The sequence below is a fragment of the Eschrichtius robustus genome, chromosome 1, assembly GCF_028021215.1.
Source record: "Eschrichtius robustus isolate mEscRob2 chromosome 1, mEscRob2.pri, whole genome shotgun sequence".
Taxonomy (NCBI): Eukaryota; Metazoa; Chordata; class Mammalia; order Artiodactyla; family Eschrichtiidae; genus Eschrichtius; species Eschrichtius robustus.
In genome coordinates this window covers 64,826,456-64,847,894 of record NC_090824.1, presented here as the reverse complement: position 1 = coordinate 64,847,894, position 21,439 = coordinate 64,826,456, and the positions used below count along the sequence as shown (strand labels likewise).

General features: G+C 42.7%; 1 protein-coding gene across 2 annotated transcripts in view; it reads left to right on the top strand.

Annotated features, from left to right (window-relative positions):
- Positions 1-21,439, top strand: part of NPAS3 (neuronal PAS domain protein 3) — an 855,298-nt gene that overhangs the window by 811,236 nt on the left and 22,623 nt on the right. For both annotated transcript variants that reach the window (XM_068534504.1, XM_068534494.1), the window contains one exon: positions 17,759-17,952. In XM_068534504.1, the coding sequence (XP_068390605.1) occupies positions 17,759-17,952 (194 nt within the window). The remainder of the gene's footprint in view (positions 1-17,758; positions 17,953-21,439) is intronic.

Below are 21,439 nucleotides of genomic sequence, written 5' to 3'. Positions count from 1 at the left end.
CACAGGGCAGGAATTCTGTTCGTAAGAGGAGGAGGAAGTGTCTGGAAGTCACCGTCATGGCTCCATCCTCACAGTGGGGCCTGGGGGTTGCCTCAGGGGAAAGGATTACGGAAATGGCCACGGATCCACTGTTGATGTGATCCGGCCGCTCACTTTGGTTACTGTTGTAATTAGTTGTCTAGTGTTAATAGTAGCCAGCTATGCATTTGTTTAGTGATGGAAACCTTATGTATTGCTCTTTGCATTGGAATAAAGTATTTAGTTACCAGAGTCAGTAATCAGCAATATCCTTTATGTTCCCTGAAAAAGAAATAAGTGTGCTCTTCAGGGCTAGAATAAGCCAAACTCACTGGGCATTTCCTGTAGTTCCAACAGGGTGGCTTCTTGAAGTATCTAGTTGTATTCAAGGAGTAATTAACCCCAAGAGGAATCTTACCAGGAATCTTATATTTTCTGAAGACAATTTCATATTGAAAGTTTTTCAGGCAGAAGGGAGAACTGGACAATTCTAGACTCCTGAGATGGATCAAAACAGGAATTGAGAGTGGCGGGAGATGCAGGGTGGTCTGTGGAAAAGAGCACTGAACCTGGAGGACCATCGGAACTGTATTTTAGCTGTGTAATCACAGACACTTCATCTCTCTAGCCTCCAGATCCTTATCTATAAAATGGAGATACCGATACCTGCTCTACCTCCTTGAAGGCTGCTGTAAGGATCAAAAGGAGTAAAGGATCAAAAGGTTAGGGCCTTCGTGGGCTCTCACACTGTAGTTAGATGTACAGTGTCCAGGCAGCCACTCATCAGCTGAGTTCCTCCCTTGGTCTGTGTCCTGAGAGGTAGACAGAGAAATAAAAGACACACTGTGCCTCGAAGGCACAGAGAGAGACAGAGGCAGAGACAGGGAAAGAACAGTCCCAGGTAGTGCATCTCTAGTGCTGACTGGACGGCAGAAACAATGGTAGGAATTCAAAGAGAAGAGGACAACTTTGGGCTAGAGTGGCCCAAAGAAGAGGAAAAGAAATTTGACATAGATTTTGATGAATGAATATTATTTTCACTGGTGGAGGGGACCAGGGAAGGAATTCCTGGTCTGAGAGTTGGCGTGAGTAAAGGTACAGAGAAGCTAAACACAAGGCAGATCAGGAGATGGTGTGCAAAGCATTTGGAGTCTAGGGAGGAAAGTTATAGAAAATGAGGTTGTAAACATTCGGACCGAATGGTCACAAGACTTTCATGAAAGCTAAGGGGCCCAAATTTTATTCCAGAATCAATCAAGTTTCTTGAAGAGTAAGAGTAGTAATTATAATACTTTATGTCTAAATGGTGCTGTGTGTTTTCGGGGTCTCTTAAATGCACTGCCTCATGTGGTTCTTTTAGCAATTCTGTAAGATAGGGGTGGCAAGGGTGATCATGCTCATATGAATTAGGGGAAACAGAGGCTCAGCCAGGTCGTGGGATTGCTCCAAAGTTACGCCACAAGGAAATGAGGGAGACCATATCACTCCTGGCCTGCTTTCCTCTGTGTAAAAATACTTTAGGAAGATGAACCTGGCAGCAAAATGCAGGATGGACCAGTGTGGGAAACAAATAAGAGAGCCCAGATAGGAAGCCGCCCACCCAGTTGTCCACATGTAAGATTTCCATGGTCTATATTAACAAATGGCACTTGGAATGGATGTAACATCAGTAGTAAGAGATGTGGTAAAGGAAGAATTCCTCAGCCTTGATGACTAACTGGATCTGGGAAGTGAGAAGCAGAGGATCAAAGCTGAGTCCAAGAGAAGTGATGCACTCCTTCCTTCTAGCTTTACTGATGTAATGGAAGAGTTACTAAAAATCGAGAGAGGTCCAAGGGTCAAGCCCGAGTGAGAGCTGAACACCAGCCTTACCCACATTTCTTCTTTACCCTCACCCCGACAGGCTGCTGGCCATTCCTTTGATTCACCTTCCTATTATAGCCCTGATCACACTCTAATTAGGTATCAATAGATGGGATGTGAGCTCCTTAGTGACTGTGATGGCCCCAGTGACAGGCACAGAGCAGTGCCTGATAAAGGTTAAGTAAACATTGCCCATTTGAATGAATGAATAAGTGAATAAATGACTGAGTGAATGCCCTTAGTTTTCTTCCTGTAGCTCAAGTCATATGATCCCTTCTTCAAAAGTCTTCAGTGGTTCCCACCTTGTCTATAAAGTCAAGTCACCCTTCCTTTGTAGGGCATTCACAGCGTTCCACAGTCCAGCCAGCTTTCCCTGCTCCAGGCTTTCCCCAGCTGCTGTCCTCTGTCCTCTCTCTGCACTCCTCTCAATTCCTACATGCAAACAGCAGTTTGTACCTCTATGCTTTGGCTTATAATCGTCCTTGGCCCTAAAGGCCAATCAAATCCTACTGGTCTGTAAACCTTCAGCTTCAGGGCTGCCCCTTCCATGAGCACCTCCCCACCATGCCTGGTCAGGACATTCTCCCGCGGCCTTCCCTGCACTTTGCACTTCCAGGTCTCGTTTAGGGCTGGCCTCATTTTTATCTCCCTGGCAAGTCTGCTCGCATAGGGCCTGGCAGAGTGGTGGCACCTAGTAAGGGTTCAAATAAGAAAAATGGAGAATGAGCTGCTGGGGGAAGAAGCCGATGAGCTTCACTGTCATGTTCTCTTTTAAGATTTACCCCTTTTCTACAAATTTCTCTAGGTGAAAAAGAAAATTCTTTTAAACAGTGCCTGTTTGTATAAAGAAACTGCTTCCCTTTCTCTGCCTCTTAAGAGGCAGAGTGTGTTTAATATCCAGGTGTTTTGTTGTATTTTTTTTAATCCCTTACTCAGCAGAGAAAGCCCACTCAAACAAAAGGAAGAAACTGACATATTTTGGATTGACAGATGTCAAGGGACACTACCATCTAATTTCCTTGTTGATTAATTTGAAGGTAATTTTCTGGTAACCCAGGCTTCCAAAAATGTACTTTAAGTGGCATGTTGGTAAAAGAAAATTAATTTCTCTGCGTTAAACTTGCCAGCTTTTGAATTAATTGCGTGAGCATAGCAGTCAATTAATAAATTGTTAAGCAAACAAGGGAAAATCGGTCAATTAAAAATGACAAAATTGATTCCAAGGGTAGATAAACCAAAAAATTGTCATAATGCTCACTTCTAAGTTTGGCTATCCTGCCTCTGTACGATCTACCTCCCACTTTTTACACAGCATTCAAATTGCTAAAGCTTTATTATAATTTCTTATAAATAAATTATCACCTAAGCCGCCTTTGCTGCTTTAGTGGGATTAAGGAAATCAAATACAAACAGCAGTCTTCTGGTAGCTCTAGGAGAAGGTCACTGCTTTGGGAAAGTGTGCCACCCACAGTGCTCTGCACAAGTGTTTTTGAAAGGAGAGCCCTGGCTAAGTGGACCAACGTTCTCTAAATATTTGCCGGTCTCTGCCAGCAGGAACCTCTATACGTTGTCTTTCTTTCTCCTGATCATAAACTCAGATGTCTTCCAGAGATCAGGCAAAGTGGGATGCGGCAGGGCCGAGGGAGAGTGCTTGCCTTCTTAGAACATTAAATTTGAACCTTCTTAAACACAGTGCCATCTGTACTTTCCTATCCGGGGATGAACGTGGCCTGAGATACCTGGATTTAGTCTCCTGGCCTGGGTTTTGAAATTTGTCCCACTGCTTGAAAAGACAGATGGTTTGGAAATGATATTTAAAGAATAGAATTTGTCTTGTGAAAGTGTCTGCAGGCTTCATAGGCTTTATAAGTTGGAGCATTTTTGTTGTTGTTTACCTGGCCTGCTATGCTTGTCTTTAGTCGTGACTCAACAGTGTGTTTTATCAGAATGTATCCCCATTATCCTCTCAGACATGGACTAGGAAAACCAGGGATTGGGGCAGGCACATCACTAATTTGCTCTTTTGCCAACAGCATTTATCATAAAAGATATGTATAACATTTCTGGAACTATTTATGTTTTAGCATATAGAAGATCTCTGAATTGATTATGAAAAGAATGAGACTAAAGAAGTGCATCTAAACTTCTATGTCTTACTGAGTCTTCACTTAAATGTTGACAATTTCTCAATCATAATAGAACCAAAACAAAACCCACTCCTCAAAATGTTTTGCCATCCACCAGCCCTTTCCGCTTCAGTGAGTGGCTCCATCCTCCCTCCTGGAGCTCTGGGCAAAAGCGTAGGAGTATCCTTTGAGTCCACTCTTGACCTCAGACCCCACATTGAATACATCAGCAAATTCCATCAACTCTACCTTCAAAGTGTGTCCACAATGCAACTACTTCCCATCATTTCCTCCTGGACTACCATCATCTCCCCCACCAGGACCTCTACAGGAGCCTCCTATTTGGCCTTCCTGCTTCCACTCGGGCCCCCAGAGCAGCCATTTACAGCAGCCAGAAACATTTCTCGGATCTCATCACTCCCTCTCCGTGCATCCTCTTCATAGCTGTATCCCCTGAGCCAAGAACAGTGCCCGGCCACAGATTAATCTCAGCAATACTTGTGGAATGAATGAAATCATGTAGTGTGGATGAGGTACATCAAATGCTGCGGGAGTGTTTGGACATTTGAGGAGCCTTATCCGGCCAGTTATGGACCAGGAAAGAGGAAGATACCTGCCCTTGAATCTGAGTCATTCAGACACCTGCCAGCCCACCGCTCACCTCATTCCTCCCTTCCCCATTGCTATGGAGCAGGAGATGCTATGGTTGACTGGGGTGGTGGGGAAGGGGATGTCTGCCCAAACCAAAGCAGTAATAAAAAAATCAAGTGCTGATTCTGGTTCTTTTAAACAGTTGCATACTTACTTGGCAGTCACGATAGCACAAGTCACTCCTATAATCAAAAGAATCATTACTTGTTTTGCTAAAATCCCAAGGAAATGGCTCAAGATGTGATATTTCAGCACTCATGAGGTTGTGCCTGAAGAAGTGGGATGTTAATTGTGATGGATTTAGAGAATCCACTGCAAAACTGCAGGAGAACAGTATGCTCTTTCCCAGTTCCAGGGAAAGTGCATTAATATCCCATGTTTTTGTTTTATTTAGTCTTGGCTGGCTGTGTGGAGAATCACCCAAGGTAATGGCAAAGCTACTAGGGACTACATCAAATAGAAACCTACAAAGAAATTTTATTTTCTCCTCCCACACTATGAAAGGTGGCTGCACGACTGAGGAATATTTGTCTCGAGTTGCCTTACAAGCTACCAGATTGATTTGCTTTGCCACTGACGGTTCCGATCCTGATACAACCTTTCTACCGCCTTCCATCCTTCAAAGGTTGAAAGTCACTGCTTGAGTACTGTGGCTCACTAAGCCTTTACACGGCAGGTGGAGGAAAGGAGTTTCTGCAGAATCTTACTTCATGCAGAAGAATGATACGGGTTGGGTCTGAACGCTCCTGGTGCAAGTCTGCCTGTGAACAGTGTTGCTGATTACTTCATTAGAACCCTGTGCGCTTCGAGAGCCATAGGCTTTCAAGTTTCTTTAAATGGTATTAGGGAAAAATATCCTGTAGGCATTATTTTTAAAGGGGACTTCAAACGTTCCCCAAGGAAAAGAAAAAAAAAAACAAAAAACTATAGCACGTTTGAACTCCAGGGGGTTACAGGAGAAATCTTACTTAGCAAGACTGTGAAAATGGAGTGATCTTTTCAGTTTCAGGGTAAAATAAGTGTTGGTCACAATCAAGGATAAATTTAAAATGTGGATGGAGAAAGATGCAGAAAATCTCCAAATCCTTGAATCGTTACCCTAAAATAGCAAAGAAGATGATGACTTGAGGAAGGAAAAAAGGATTTTTTTAATAGTTCTCGTCTTACATTCGATGGTATAAAGAGAATTAAAAGACTCTCCCCGTATCCTGCAGAGTGCAAAAGTCCACAGTTCTTCCCATTTCGTGCCACGTAGGAGACGCTTCTAGATGATATCCCCCTGTGTTACATGTATTCAAACTTATATTTTAAAGACCTGGAAAGCAAGGCTACAGGTAGGGGTAAAGCTATTCATTTTTAGTTTCCCTGCAGAGGCTCTGCTCCAGAGGTCAAATCAAAGAGATGCTTCTTCAAGTTTTAACCCTCCTTTTCTAAATAGATTCCAACCTGATGTCATTTAATGCATTGATGTCTGGATTTCTTAGGCATCATAGTTGCCCTATTACATATCAAAAGGACTCTTGAGAAATTCCCTCAAACTGATCATTCTAATTTCTTATTTATAACTATTCTGTATTCACTCAGAGGACAGCTGCATTGTATGCTAAACCATGAATCGGAGAAACTGGCCCCTTTGTATGTAGGTTTGTATTAAATTGAAATGCTCTCTTTTTTTCCCCTGTTTGTTCCCACACTTGAGTTCCTGGTGTCAGTTTGTATTTGGCTTCTCGAGCATATTAAAGTTTTTCTAGCGCTTATGATGTTCTTGCCAAGAGCACACTTGCAGCAATCTGCACTAGAACAGTCTTTGTGCCAATTACTTCAAAAAGTATTCTTTAAAATGAAAAGAGGGAGGGTTTTTGGTTTTTTTGTTTTTTTTTTTCAGGGAACTTTCAGGTTATAGTGTGGTGGTTTCCATTTTAATTTTTTAGTCAGTCTTCCTGAAATGATGACTTACTGGCTCTGGAATGTGTGCATCTTTGGGTTATTTTCTCTTTTTTTAAAGCCTTTCTACAAAATGGAAGTTCTGATAAAGACATACGCATAGCAGGGATAATCAGTAGGACGGAGGAAACTGCTGTCGCTGCTGATACCACACCCTCATCTATTTAAACAGCTCTGGAAAGGAAACTGCTAGAAGCTTGTTAAAGAGTTCCCAAATGTGTGACTGTAAATGACTATCTCTAATCATGGCTGAATAAACCAAATGCAGCAAATGAGCTGGTGACACGCACAAAAGTCGTATGAGCATTCTGAATTGCATATGCTGAATGGATAATAACCCATGTCAATGCCATGGGGTCTTTTGAAGGTTAAAATCCAAGGTTTGATCAAGTTATTTGTATAGAAGCAGAAACACATTTGGGAAAACAAAAGAGGAAAGTGGAAGGGAACGTATCCTCTGAAATGCACTGCTGAACAGTAGAAGAGGTACTGGGCAAGAGATGAGGAGACTTCGCTTTTCTTCCTGTGTCTGCCACTCACTGGCTTTGCGTCCTTGGCTAAGACATTTTACCTCACCGGGCCTCAGTCTCCACATCTGTAAGGTGGGCGGCTGCACTAGGTAGTCTGCAAGGCCCCCTCCAACTCCAGCAGGAGGTCTTTCTGGGACACTGCACACAAAGAGGATTTGGCAGGGCGTGGATTCATTCACTCCATAAAGCAAGACGTTTTGAGGGGTATGTCATTCCTAGAAATTACTCTCATTAAGAATGAAATTTAGGACTGAATTAAGCCGCCTTATAAAATATTAGCTATAGCATTTAGAGGGCAGGTTGAGAAACATTTCAGAAAACGTCCTTCGCTAATCAATGCCTAACACATAACATCCAGGCCACGCAAAGAATGGAAACCAAGATAACAGAGATGGAAAGTTATAGAGGTTTAGGGCTTTGATGATGGGTCAAAGCTTCATGTTTCAACGTACCAGATTTAACAGACACCACAGTAAGGAAGGGTCTTAGACCCTATGTAGTTAGGCCCACTCGCTTCCCCAGTGAGGAAATTGACGCAGAGAAAGAAGGGCGCTGCAGCAAACACAGAGCTACATGTTGCCTGAGTGTGCCAGAAAGACTGAGGAACCTTGGCTCCTACTGTGCATTCTTTGTTTCCTGCACCTATTCGGGTCTGAAGTGCCTAGCTTAAGAGAATTCTTTGTTCTTGCATCACTGAAGAGTTCCAGATACCTACTGTAGCCTCCTGAGAAGTGAACATTTTTAGGTTTGACTTTTAAGGAGTTTCATGTCTAAATTTGGGGAATATTGGGGTTTTAATTTTTTCACAATGTTTATGACCCATCTGTTTGCTTGCAATTTTTTAAATTATCAGAAACACAAGTATTCATATGTGTGTGTTTCCCCTTTAAGGGGATGGCTGCTTTAAAAAAATATTTCAGCTCCTGAGACAGCAGAGTTGCCCTTCCATAAGGACTGTTCTACCCATCGACGTGGATAATTGTCTTTAATTCTGTATCCTCTGCAACTGAGGAAGAGAGGAGTAGCTGACTCCCATATCTAAGAGTTCTTCCTCTGAAGGTTTTCCCTTCTTATCAAAATGCAATCATTTATTCTCCTGCAGACCTTCAGGGCGGGTGGAGGGGATAGAGTAGGGCTGCCTTAACATTTTCTCAGGAGAGCAGAGAGCTCTCTGGAGCGCTGTCTTCACGCAGAGAAGCATCCAGTGAAGTCCACAGCTGTCTTTGGCCATTTGTTGCAGTTTCGGGTGGATATAAATTCTGTTAGCAAACTCAAGAGAAACGAAGGTTTGGGAGACTAACTTAGAACAAGACGTGTTGCTAAACTCAAGAAATTTAAGTAAAACACACATTCACCAAAGGTGTTCAGCAAGGATAGAAAACAGAAAATATCCGAATTATATCTTTCCTAATAGGTGCTCGTGAGTTCATCTATATCTATATAATATGATATAGTAATTCAGCAGGAAGTGTAGGATGGGAGCAGAGAGCCAGTTTCTATTCCTTACTTGGCATAAGACTAGCTCCGAGTCTTTTTTTTTTTCTTTTTAATGTTGTCGGAGATACAATTGCAGTCTGTTACATTGAGAAGAACTGCCTCTCTACCCTCAAGACAGTGGCACTAAGCCACAAGGGACCTCTGGGGACCGTGAGGGGTGATACCCCCTCTTCCACATCAAGTGACAGAGGAATAAAAACGCTGCCCTCCACAGAGGTACAATGATCCTCTGTCCTTCTCTAGGAGACTTTAATAAAGTGACTGAATGAAACGAAATTTGATCAAATGTGTATTGTTCAGCCTTCTTGCTTTGTCCGTTAACAATTTATGGAGGTGTTTCTACCCGTGGTCCTGTTTGATTAAATGATATTTGAAGTGTTCCACTCTCTGAGAAAATGTGGTTTATATCCTTGGCATACATTTACATAATCTCGTTAAGGAAATCTCTTCAGCTTAGTTAAACTATCCCAATAAAATCTTATCTCTGGTAGAAGAAAGACTGTTTTCTCCAGAGGGAACAGGAAACAAATATGGAGTCTGGCCACATTTTGAGAATCTAAGGCTGTAATTGTAGCTATATTTTTTATGCTACATATTTGAAGTTTGTTAAAGGAGATGGATGAGAAGTAATTGCTATGTTTGGAGGATACAGTCATGTAAGAATAGAGTGCTGTAGCTACTGTTTTTTAAATGTGGATTTTAAAAATAATTTTTTATTTGTTGCTTGGAAAATGTTTATACACAAAAAAAAAAAAAAAAAAAAATGAGGGTGATAAATTACCACCAATCTCTCAAGCTCCCCACTGGAGCCATCAAATTAAGGGTTAACCTCCCAGGATTCCCCTGAATTAATCAGGAGCTAAGCCAGGGGCAGGCTGGGCTAGGGGGAGGATTGGCAGAGTGCCACCTCCCCCAGGAGGCATGGGGCACAACAGTGCAACCACAAATAAAGGAGCCTTGACCGGGCTCCCAGCTCCTCTCTCAGGCATCCCTGTGCACAGAAAACACGACCTGATCCCACATCAGCCCAGGGTTTCTGCTTACCATGCTGTGATCCTCCATTTCCAAAGAACCAAGACAGAGTAGGGTTTTTTCAGTCCTGATTTAATTGTAAATGTATGTTCATCTTTCTTTCCTCATTTAGGAGGCATTCTGTGCTAAGCCTCTGGATCATCTTGTTAGGATGTCTAGATCCCGTTCAGCTCTAGATAGAGATGAAGCTGCAGCTGGATGGAACAAATGGCCTGCCCTTAAAGCAGGACTTAAAGGATGGCTGTGCTGACCATTGGCATAAAAGCACTGGCAATGCTGGCTGGCATGCAGATTCCCAGGTCCCCTCCTAGCTTTCAAGAATCCAAAGTTTGGGGGGTAGGACCTTGGAATCCATATTATTAATAAGCTCTCCAAGTGATTCTTGTGCATGTTCAAATTTAAAAACCACTATCCCTAGAGGTTTTTTTGGTTTTAAATAAATCCCTGATATCAGCATTAGGTGTCATGGGCTTTCCAATTAAGGAACAAAATACGTTTCCCCCCGTGTGCCAGGCCCATTTAGTTATTTGTGTACAGGACAGAGCAAGTTAACTTCATCTGTAAGAGGAAGAATGCCTGTCCTCATGCTTATGCATGAGTCTTTGCCTTTAGGACCTTAGGAGCTCAGTGAGAATAGAGAAATTAGTCCCTAGCTTCCTTCCTTCCTCTGCCTTCCAGAGTCGGGAATGCCCTTATCTACAGCTTTAGGTCTGTCCACTTCCAGAGCCAACCTTCAGTGAGTCTTTTCAGCAATCAGACCAAGCACCAACTGGTCGTGTTCCAATTACATTCCCCCTCCTGCTCACCTCATTTCCATTCAAACCAAGTGGAGTCCCTGAGAATTCACACTTTCTAGCTGTCGTCCTTTTACCCAAAAGGATTGGCTTCTGCCAGGGTTCCTCTTCCTGAACTTTAGCCTGGACACTTCCCTTGTACCCAGTCTCACCTCCTTTCTCTTCACTGCCAGAGCTGCCCTTAAGTTGAGCCCATCTAAAACTCTCTCCAGTTCTTGCTGGTCCTCTAGCCTTAAGTGCTGAATCCTGCCCAATTCTGAAGAGCCCTGATCTTAGGCAAATTCTTAGGGACAAACTCCCAGAAAGCCTTCCACCACCCACGTGGTTCCTGAGTTGACTGCCACCTCCATACCTAGCTGATGATGATGACATTCCACAACCGCCTCTCCTCTGTTGCATCCCCTTTGGCCCTGGAAGAGGCCTGCATCTTCCCCTGCTCCCTGCAGAGACCTCGTTGCCCCCTGAACCTCCCCTCCCTTCGATCTCACCTCTGCCTTGAGAAGTCAGCTTATCCCTCTTCTGTCTTTTCTTATCCCCAGTTGCTAAAGTCCCGTTGTGAATTATGATGAAGATTACTAGAAGCGAGGCAGTTTCTAGAAATAACATCTGAGGCGCTGGAAAGGGAAGGAAAATAACACTCTGCTGTTCTCCTGCCCCTCCCAGGGCCCACAGTCTCCTCCTCCAGCCATGAGCTCTCTTCTCCGTAGTGTTTGCATCTGTGGACAAGTACTTGGTCTCAGCTAAATTGTTGTGTTGTTGTTCTCTGTTTTTCCCCCAGGTCTTGCGCAAAGACCCAGGTGGCAGGAGTCAGACAGACAGGGACAGAGGGACCTGTCAGGGGAGATTCTCCAACCTATGATATAGTCTAAATTCAGGAAAACCCACTGCCTAAAAATTTGCATGAAGTAATTTCCATGAGGTTGATATTCTCACGCTGGTTTAGATTAAGTTGTTAGGCTGTAGGCTAGATGTTTAGATTCAGAAGACCCGGCTAACCCTTTATCTTCCAGCAGGTTGTGGGCCACCTCACAGCCCCATCACTTAGAAGTAATTAGCTGACTCTCCCACCTTAGCTAGTGATTTGATGATCTGTATGCTGAACCAGACTTCTACAGGGGAACAAAAGAAAAAAGACCAGAGTGCCAGGAGGAAGCCTAATTTTTAAGGTAGATTTGGATTCCCCTAAAGGACAAGTGAAAAAAATCTCTGAAGATGCACTAAACCCAGGGAATCATAGTTTTTTTCCTACCTGCAGCGTTTTTGGTTCCCCTCTTTGCATGACCCTATTCTGTACTTTACATTATGTGTGGAAAATAATGTACATAATACTTAGCACTTCCTTTTGATAAAGAAAATGTTTCATAGGACTAGTAGTAAGATTTATTCCTAAAAGAATGGAGACTAGCTTCCAGATGTATTTTCCCATCACAGACTTTCTTTCCTTAGGTATTGACAGAGGGGAGGTTTTATCAAGGTCTTTTTGATGGGCTTGTTTATAATGAGAAGTTATTAGTGGAGCACATCTAAGTGTTTATCACCAACAGACGACGGAAAGGAGCATATGGCAGGAAGAGAAATATATATTTGTCCAAGAAACATGGCTTGTTAACACTCCCACACTCGTCCTAAACTCCGTGGACATGTAGTCTCTGTACCGCGCACACCCGCTCATTGTGTCAGAGAAGAAAAATAAAAGTCAAACAATGATTTCTTCAATGTGGGACTGTCAAATGATGCTAATTTGAACATTTTCATCAAAGATGGTGGGATTTCCACTCAGAAATCCTTTGCATGCTGCTTCACTGTGGCTGGTATCTGGGCAGTACTGTGTAAAGGGTTTAGAAAAATACAGGCTTTAGCATTTTTACACAGTTCTTTATGATAAAACAAGAACAATGAAAGGAAATGTGAGGATTGAGCTCTTATATAAAATTGAGCTCGGGGGCAAAGAATCTTTTCGTTCAGAAATCTCTTTTGAAGAATGCCTGTAGATTAAAGACCAGGCTAAGACAAACCTTTAGAACACAGAGGCAATTTTCACCTGACACTGGCCAAAACCAAAGCATTGTTCCAACTCGGTTGTGACCCACAAACCCCTATTGATTAATTCCTAAAGTAAGCTCTGCATTTAGTAACTTGAAGTTGTCCTCTGAAACTTCTGCCCCTGCCATGGGTAAGGGGAGTGGGAGGTAGGGTAGCCCTACAGCACAGTGAAAGCCCCTCTATTGAGCAGTAGGTCATAGAATTCTCTAGAACTTAGCGAGAACCCTAGGTATCAGCACCTGACTCTTATCCTCCATTTTATATCTGAGGAGATGTTGCCCTGGTCAAGCTAGATGACTTGCCAAAATCACCAGAACCAGAACTCAAATTAATTGTTCTGTTTCCCAATTCAACGTTATTTCTACTCCACAGTATTCCTTTCACTTTAAAGTTACTAGGTTATTTTTATAGTTTCACAGTTCTTGACATAGTATTAGTATTTAGGCCTGTATATTTGTATTCAAAATCATTTCTCATTCACCCGCTTAACTCTACAAGGAAGCCATCCCATTCTCTGGGATGTTACCACGGGGCCTGGTGACCATGCAGCAAGTTTGGCATTTATGTCAGAATGGAATTGTGGATGGAGAAAAAGGGGGCTTAGAGTTTTCAGAAATGTTCACTTTTTAATAAAATTAATCATTATAGATGAAAAGAAACTCAATTTAGAGAAGCACCTAAGTTGCTTTAGGCTACAGATACTCAAAGGGCTGGGGTCGGGGGGGATGCCTTTGGTGTTCGTCTCTCATCTGTGTTGTCTCTGTTGGTAATTGCATTGAATTGCTTGGTTTTAACTATCACCTCCAGCCAAAACACCAAAACAAAGCACAAACCAACCAACCAACCAAGTCTTCCAAAACCATATCTTCATCTATCTTCTCTTAAGTATCCAACCCCTTTTTCCAACTATCCCCAGGACACCCTGCCCAAGATTTCCCCAGGCTGCTCAAATACAAAATGTCCACAGGGAAATCTTTTTTGTCCCATTGTCAGTGATTCCTGTATTCCCAGGTACCATTTAGTCTATCATCATCATCTTCCTATGACACAGGCTCAAAATCGTGGTGCTTCTCCCCAGGTCCCATTACCAATTTCTACTGCTTGTACCTGCCATTTGCCCCATCTCTGACTTTTCTGCTGACACCAGTTGAAATGCTCCTGGAGCCCTGGGTGTCTCCAGTAGGTTCTCTTTTAGATTTGTTTATATTTTCTTTTATATTCCAGCCCTTTTCTCTATCTGGAAACCCTTTCACCATTCTATGATTATATTTTATGGCAATTTATTTTAATGCCAGTTTCATGTAGCCTTCCAGATCCATTCTGTCAGAAGTATTTTCTACCTACCCTGACCTCCCAAAGATCTCATTCTATACCCTTCTTATGGTACACACTTGTTACTTAATGAAAATAGTATTTGTTGAGCATATACTGTGTATCAGGCATATACCTAGGCATATACCTTTATATACGTTTTCACTTAATCCTCTCAGCAGCCCTATATTCTGGAAGTCCATATTTAACTGGTGTTGGGTACAGCTTGGACATGGGGACTTTTAAAGACTCCCTGGGTGATTCCAGCATGTAGCAAGGTTGAGAACCACTAGTAGAACTCCAAACCCGTTAGCCAGACATTCTCCTAGCAGATATCACCTTTGAAGCTCTAAAAAACAAACAAATGTTGGGCCCCAGCCCAGTGCTACCAAATTAGAATCTCTGGGCAATAGAGCCTGGGAATCCATGTTTACACAAACAAAACTTCACAGGAGATTCTGTCACGTAACCAGGATGGAGAACCACTTTTTTGATCAGACGTTGTGTTCCCTCCTAATATTACTATATTACAAGTAATTGTTTATGTTTCCTCCCACGATGTAGTCTGTAAACCCTTTGAGGACAGGTTTACATTTGATCCACCTTTGTTTTCTCCCTGGCACCTATCAAGGTCCCTTGCACATAGTATGTTTCAGAAACTAAAAAACTAATAAAATGCCCTTCAATGACCCTACTAAGAAAACAAAAGACACCTTTACAGAGTACTTATTCTCTCTGTACTAGGTTTTTAATCTCTAATATGCTGACCTGGAAAGTAAGCAAGTCATTTCAGTTTTCTGAGCATCATAGTTGCATGGCTACCCAGTACCAGAGCTAGTGCCAGTGCCCAGCTCTTCTGATAATACTCTTTCCTCAACACCTCAGGCCTTCAAAGCAAATACAAAGTGAAAAAATCAACTATCTGTGTGTTTGGATACCTGCTCTCGGCCATGTTTCTAAAATCTGAAAATAACTTCTCACAATGGAAAAAAAAACTGTTAGCATTATGAAATAGATTTGGGAAAATACCTTAATTTAAACCCCAAAGTTAATTACAGGACCTAACAGGTATCCCTTTTCTTCTCTTCAGCACCATCCTCCCTCACCCCCAGATGTACATACATACAGAAAAACACACCCTCTGATTGTTCTTTGACATTTCTTGACAACTGTTAAGTTATTGCATTGGTAATTTTCTTTGGTTTTTTTCCTTCTTAGTTTGTACAATTTCTCAAAGACTTTTCAAATAACCTGGGCTTCTGGCTATAAGTGAAATAATTTCAAAGGTTCATATACAGTTTATTTAACGCAGTAAATTGGCATCCGGTATTAACTTCTAATGTTTTGTTCAATATGAATACGCACATAAAATGTATACAAGCATAACAGAGTTGAAATGATGCTCAAGCACGACCTAGAAACCTAGATTCTAGTCTCTTTTTTGCCATTTCCAAGCCCGATGACTCTGGTTAGGGAATGAACATTCCAAAGCCTCTTTCCTCACCCAAAAAAATGAAAAGGAGAACGACCTAAAATAGGCCCTCCCAATTTTTCTCCCAAATATGAAATGTCATGATCCTTTAAAGTAATAATAATTTATTTGGCCTTTGGTCAAGATTAAATGAATAATCGGTCCTTACCCATATTATTCAGTTGACAGTTTTACAGGCAATCAGAATTATAATGAAATTTGCAGACTTCTTTACAATTTGGAAAGTGTTCACCACCGTTACCACCTTTGATTTTCATAACGTAATTGCAGAATAGTCATCATTATCCCCATTGCACAGGAAAGAAAATTGAGATGCAGAGAGGTTGAGTCCAGGAGAACAAAATCAGGAAATGGCAAATCTACTCAACCCAACTTTTGACCCCCTTCAACACCTCGATGGCCACAGGCAAAGCTGGAGGAGATCAGAGGCGGGGTAGATCTGAGTGCACACAGCTCCCCCAGCAGCCTGTCTGCCTTCCCAGAAATGTTTGCTAGCCCAGATGCCTTCAGATTGCTTTGGAAGAGAATACCAAGTGGGGATTTATTTAACACATCATTTCTGGGTGTGAGTTTTCCTGAGCATTTATAGTTCTGTGCTTTTCCAAGAAGCTGAGTGTTCCTGATAAAAGAAGACAGATAATGATAAATGAGCATCTATGTAAGCCTACCTGGGAGGAGGACCAGGGACTGTTAACACCCCTCCTGTGAAGCTAATCCCATTTCTTTTAGCTATTTCTTTATTAGTTAATGAGGTCGTGCAAAAACGTGTGTCTGTGATGATGTTTTAGCATCCCTGCCTCTAGGAACATTTTCAAATATTCATAAAGTAGCTCGTCTGACCAAAGCTTAAAGCAAAGGTGCATTAAGTATGATTTTAGTCTACTTCAATGCGGGTGGTCAAAAAACTGCTCCTGAAATAACCTAAATAATCCTCCTCGTTGGTGTTTCCAGATCCACAGCTCTGGGCTCAAACGTGAAAGGGGACAGGGAAGAGGTATCATTTAGAATAGCCAGGACTCCAAAGGGCGGCTCCGTAAGCTTTGATCCTGCTGCCTGACTGACAGCAGTGTGGCTTGCTTTTGGAAAACTGAATAACTTAAAGGAAACAAAAACACAATGAAAAAGGAATTACCAGTCAAGCCCCTAAGAAGGAGAGCAGATGCTACTTCTTATTGCTCCTGGGAGGCCAGAGACCCACTTCCCACTTTGGTTCCTTCTGGCAAGGAGGGAAAAGAAGAATTTCAAAAACTGATTTGGCGCCCAGGGGTGCATTTGGAGAGGCAAACCAAACACAGAAAGTTAGCCAGCTACGAAACTGAGCTCCAAGGTACCGGGAATGGCAGCGAGTACCTCTACAACTGGGTTTGGGAAGGTCTGCCACAGTGTCATAGGGCCCCAGGAACACAGCTAGAGTACACACACACACACGCACACGCACACGCACACACACAGTCTCCAACCCCCCACACGTATACACACCTGCCTTCTATCAACCGGAAGCAAAGCCACCCAAATCCTTATCCTTTCCATCCTTTTATGATTTCATTTTCCCAAAACATCGTTTAAGGAAACTGACACTATGACTCTTCTCCTATGTTCAGTTTACAAACAAAGGAACTTTTTCCAAAGATGGCTTTATAAAAATAATATTATTTAACATATGTGCAGATGATGAACCAATTTCCTTTGGTTCAGGGTGGCCTGGACTACCCATGGTATACTTTGGCTAAGAAACCAAAAATCACAGCCCAACATTGTCCCTCCCGTTTCTGAGCAAGTGCTCCTGAGCCGCCACCAAAATGGTGCAAGGCTTCCTGACCCTACTGTGGTGTGTGAGCTTAGGGAACAAATCATACTCCAAGGTCCTCTAACCTTCAGTCCCAGACGGCACTGCGATAAAGCATGGCGTTACATGTACGGGTAACTTAGCACTGCCTAACATGGGATATCCATGCTCAAAAGGACACATTCATGTCACTGTCACTGAGTTTTTTAATCACTGGAGTCTGGCTTTTTTTGCAAATGAAGGAAAGCTCTGAGCCACACTTCTGAAAGGAGATGTCTGTGGAATCCCACTCAGTACAAATTTGGAGAGAGACAGACATCATCCATTAATAAGGGCTGATAATGCAAACGTTTCTTTTTGCAGCTCAGGGCTCAACTTTCTTGTCCTTTTATCTGGTTATGAACTTCCTCTAAATGTGAAACAAAAAAAAGTCTTGAAAAATAGCAATAGCATAGTAATAATGCGGCCTTGAGAAATGCTCAGAGTATAATATCATTTCTCTTTTGTCTCTTGCCTTGAGGACATTGAGGGCACTTTGACAGCCCTTATGATTACACAAGATACAAGCTAACATTGGTTATTCCAGATGCAATTTTGCATTTCTCAAAAGAAGTACTGTTACAGCCCAGATGTAAATTTGACTGTGTCCTGTACTTAATGTTCTATTACAGGTGATTCACATAACGGGCCGGCTACGACTGAGGGTGTCGCTGTCCCACGGGAGGACCGTCCCCAGCCAAATCATGGGTCTCGTGGTTGTGGCTCATGCCTTGCCTCCCCCTACGATCAATGAAGTCAGAATTGACTGCCATATGTTCGTCACTCGAGTAAATATGGACCTCAATATCATTTACTGTGAAAATAGGTACTTCGTTTTTGTTTTCATTTGCCCTGTTGTATGTTGCACATTGGTAAGGGCTGGTGTTTTCATCAGTCTGAAGCATTTTACTCTCCCAATGAGGCTCATTATAAATCCTGATCTTATTTTTAATGGCTGCTTGGACTGACACCAACCATGCTTTATATTTGAAATTTACATTGCTGCCCTGATTTACATTAAGGACAACAATGGAATGGAATTAGGATTCCCAGGCATCCATATGCTATAACTAAGACCCATTTTGGCCGAGAACCCAAGGAGAGAGGTGGGCTGAGACATTCTTGGCAAAACGATGCAGTAAGAGGTATCTCCTGATGCCTCAGCCAGACCCACTTCCTCAAGGACCCAGCCTCATGACGGTCAGTGTTCACAAAGGCATTGAGCACCTTGTCCTAGTCAGCTAGGGCTGCTGGGACAAATTGACATAGTCTAGTAGCTCAAACAACAGACATTTATTTCTCACAGTTCTGGAGGCTGGCAAGTCCAAGATCAAGGTGCAGGCTGCTGAGGTTCCTGAGGGGGCACGCTCTTCCTGGCTTGCAGAGGGCTGCCTTCTTGCTGTGTCCTCATATAGGGGAAAGGAAGCTCTGATCTTCCTCTTCCTATAAGGACACTAATCCCATCATGGGGGCTCCATCCTTCTGACCTCATCTAAACCTAATTACCTCCCAAAGGCCCCACCTCCAAATACCATCACATGGAGGGTAAGGATTTCACTATACGAATTTAGGGGGTACACAAACATTCAGTCCACAAAACATATAGAGAACAAATGAGAATTTGATGCCCCCAGAGGAAAAAAGACAAAAAAGAAATTTGCAAAACTATTCAATGATGCTTTGTAATCCTGAGGATTTCACTGTGATAAATTAAAGAAAGATGACTCATCATATGAATGACTTGGCAGACTGAGCTCTTCTAAAAGGACTTTTTAGCCTCTGGTTAAAAAGTTCACTTTTCCATTAAGCACAAAGCAAGGGACAAGGAAATGGGACAGTGCCCCTTCAGACCTTTCACCCAGAAGTCACCAGCCCATCATCAGACTGATTTGAAGAAGAGAGAATCACTGGGGTGGGGGGGGGGGGGCGCGCGAGGTGGGGAGGGGAGGTGAACACGCGTTGGCTGTGGGAAGGAAGCTTGGCGACGCCGTCCACCCTGGTGCCACGGGGAGAATTACCGAATTAATTTGTGGGGACACTTTTGTGGCTCAGATTATCGTCAGGCATGAAGGCAGCACATGTTTGCTGAGTCCTGTGATTGCCTTCGGCGGGGTGGGGGGGGACAAAAGAGAGGAATGGTCAAGTGGCTAAGGAAATTGACCTCTTCAGGGCCCAGCCAAGAGGAAGACAGACAGTGCCTGCATTCAGTCCATTAGGAAGCGCTAAAGATGTTGAGATCAAGTTAGAAATGCCTCCCCTTTCCGGTCAGGCTTTGATTCAGAGGAGAGAATTCACCATGGGAAAAGAGTACCCGCCCTGAGCTTTTTAGTGTTCAGTGGGGTAGAAGATATCATGAACCTGTCACTATTATTTAATGAGTAACTCAATCTATTTTCCAAGTTTTGGGGGTATTTATTAAAATTTTATCATCATGACTGTATACTTGGCTGTGTCTAAGGTATTCTGCCACGACCACAGAGAATCAGGAAAGATGAGTTTGCCAGAATGAGTAGCTAGAGTTGGCCAGGAATAATAGAGAGAGAGAACATTTACTGAACACTTGCTACACCCTCAGCCATATGCGAAGCACATTAGATGCACTATGTCACTGAAGCTTGAGGACGGTTTTGTGAGGTCAGTGTTGCCCCTGTGTCCATCGGCCCCACGCAGTTTCAGCTTAGAGAGAAAGGTCGAGTGCCTTGACTGAGGCCAAGATTTGAACCCCAATCTGCCTTATTCAAAAACCGTGCCTCCTGTGGGATCCCCCTGCATTCATTGTCTCTAATTTTTCTTCAGAAGTCAGGCTAAATGGTAACGAATCGGAATAACCACCGAGGTGGAGCTTTCATATACATGCGACCATGAAAGAACACAACTACAGCCCACAAAGCGGCCTCTTCTCTGATTTAAAATTTAGAATGTTGGACACCCAGGGAGGCAGGTAGACAGCCAGGGGATGGAATATGGCTTTGCGTCTTTGGAAACGTACGTTGGCTCCCTCAATTCAGATTCACAACCACCAATCCCGGCGAAAAAGACGAAACCTCATCTTATTTACGTTAACTCCCAGTGATTGGCCTGTCCCCAAGCCATCACTTAATTCTCATTCCTGTTATCACAGGTTGATTAATTCTTTTGATGCACTCCATGGACTTGAGTGCCTTATGGTGCCACTCTAGTAATTGAGATCACTTTCTGTGACCCACTTTATGCTTTTTTCTTCCCATTAAAAACTGTTTTTTTCCACAACCCCTTATTAGCCAGTACAATACAGCATTATTCCTCCACTGAAGATGATAGTAATTATTAAAAAGGATCCCCGTTAAAGGCAATTGCATATTGAATCTGAGGGAACAGCATACCTGTGTGTCAAGCACTGTGCTACATTCATGTCATTTCATTCATTAATCCCCTCACCAGCCTCTGAAGTTGTCTTACAGATAAGGAAACTGAGGCTCAGCGTACAAGATGCCATCAGGATTCTGATCCTGATATAGGTCATCAGACTGGTCTGGAGCATTCTACACATATATTAAGAGGTCTTTGAACACTGAGCTGGTCACAATTCACCACGGTAACAGGCTCTGAGAGTACAAAAGTGCTTCCACTGTTTTGAAGGATTTCATTCAAATAAAAAATAAAGGACTGTCTTCCCTAAAAGAATGGAGTGCCTTTTTCCCAGGGTTTATTGTTTAATTAGGGGTCTGCTAACTAGAAAATAGAGCCCGCTCCTTGACTCTGCAGATCCCTAGGACAGCCTTGGGCAAAGCCCACATCTGACGCTTTCAGAGGAGCAGGCAAATTCCAGAAACACCAACGACGGCCTTTAATGACATCCTTATTCCCTCGTTTGCAGAAAGGGGGTGTAAACTGTGCTTGGAAAGCAGTTAATGGTTTTAGGAAAACACCAACTAATCTGTTTTGTACCAGAAAACCATGGAATCCTGAGAAAACACTCCCAGAATTCTAGTTTGGCCCAAAATATGATTTAAATTGCTAGATGTTGAGAAATTCACTCACTGGGTAGTGTATTTTCATTATTTTCCATATTATTTTGGTTTGGTTTGGTTTCTTATTTCCTTGCCTTTAGGGGTCAGATTTCACTCCCCAGCAGCAATCTCACGGGTTTCTCTTAAAGGTGCCATAGCTAAAGATTCACTTCATATTTGATAAGTCAGAAACCATGAAAAGAACAGGGGCAGTAAAGAGAAGCAATTAAACAAAAGATAAATTCTCTTTGGGATGGACCGAAATGAATCTGATCTTGGACAGGGAGGGAGAGAAACAGCATTTTGGCGTGTTCGTGTAAACCA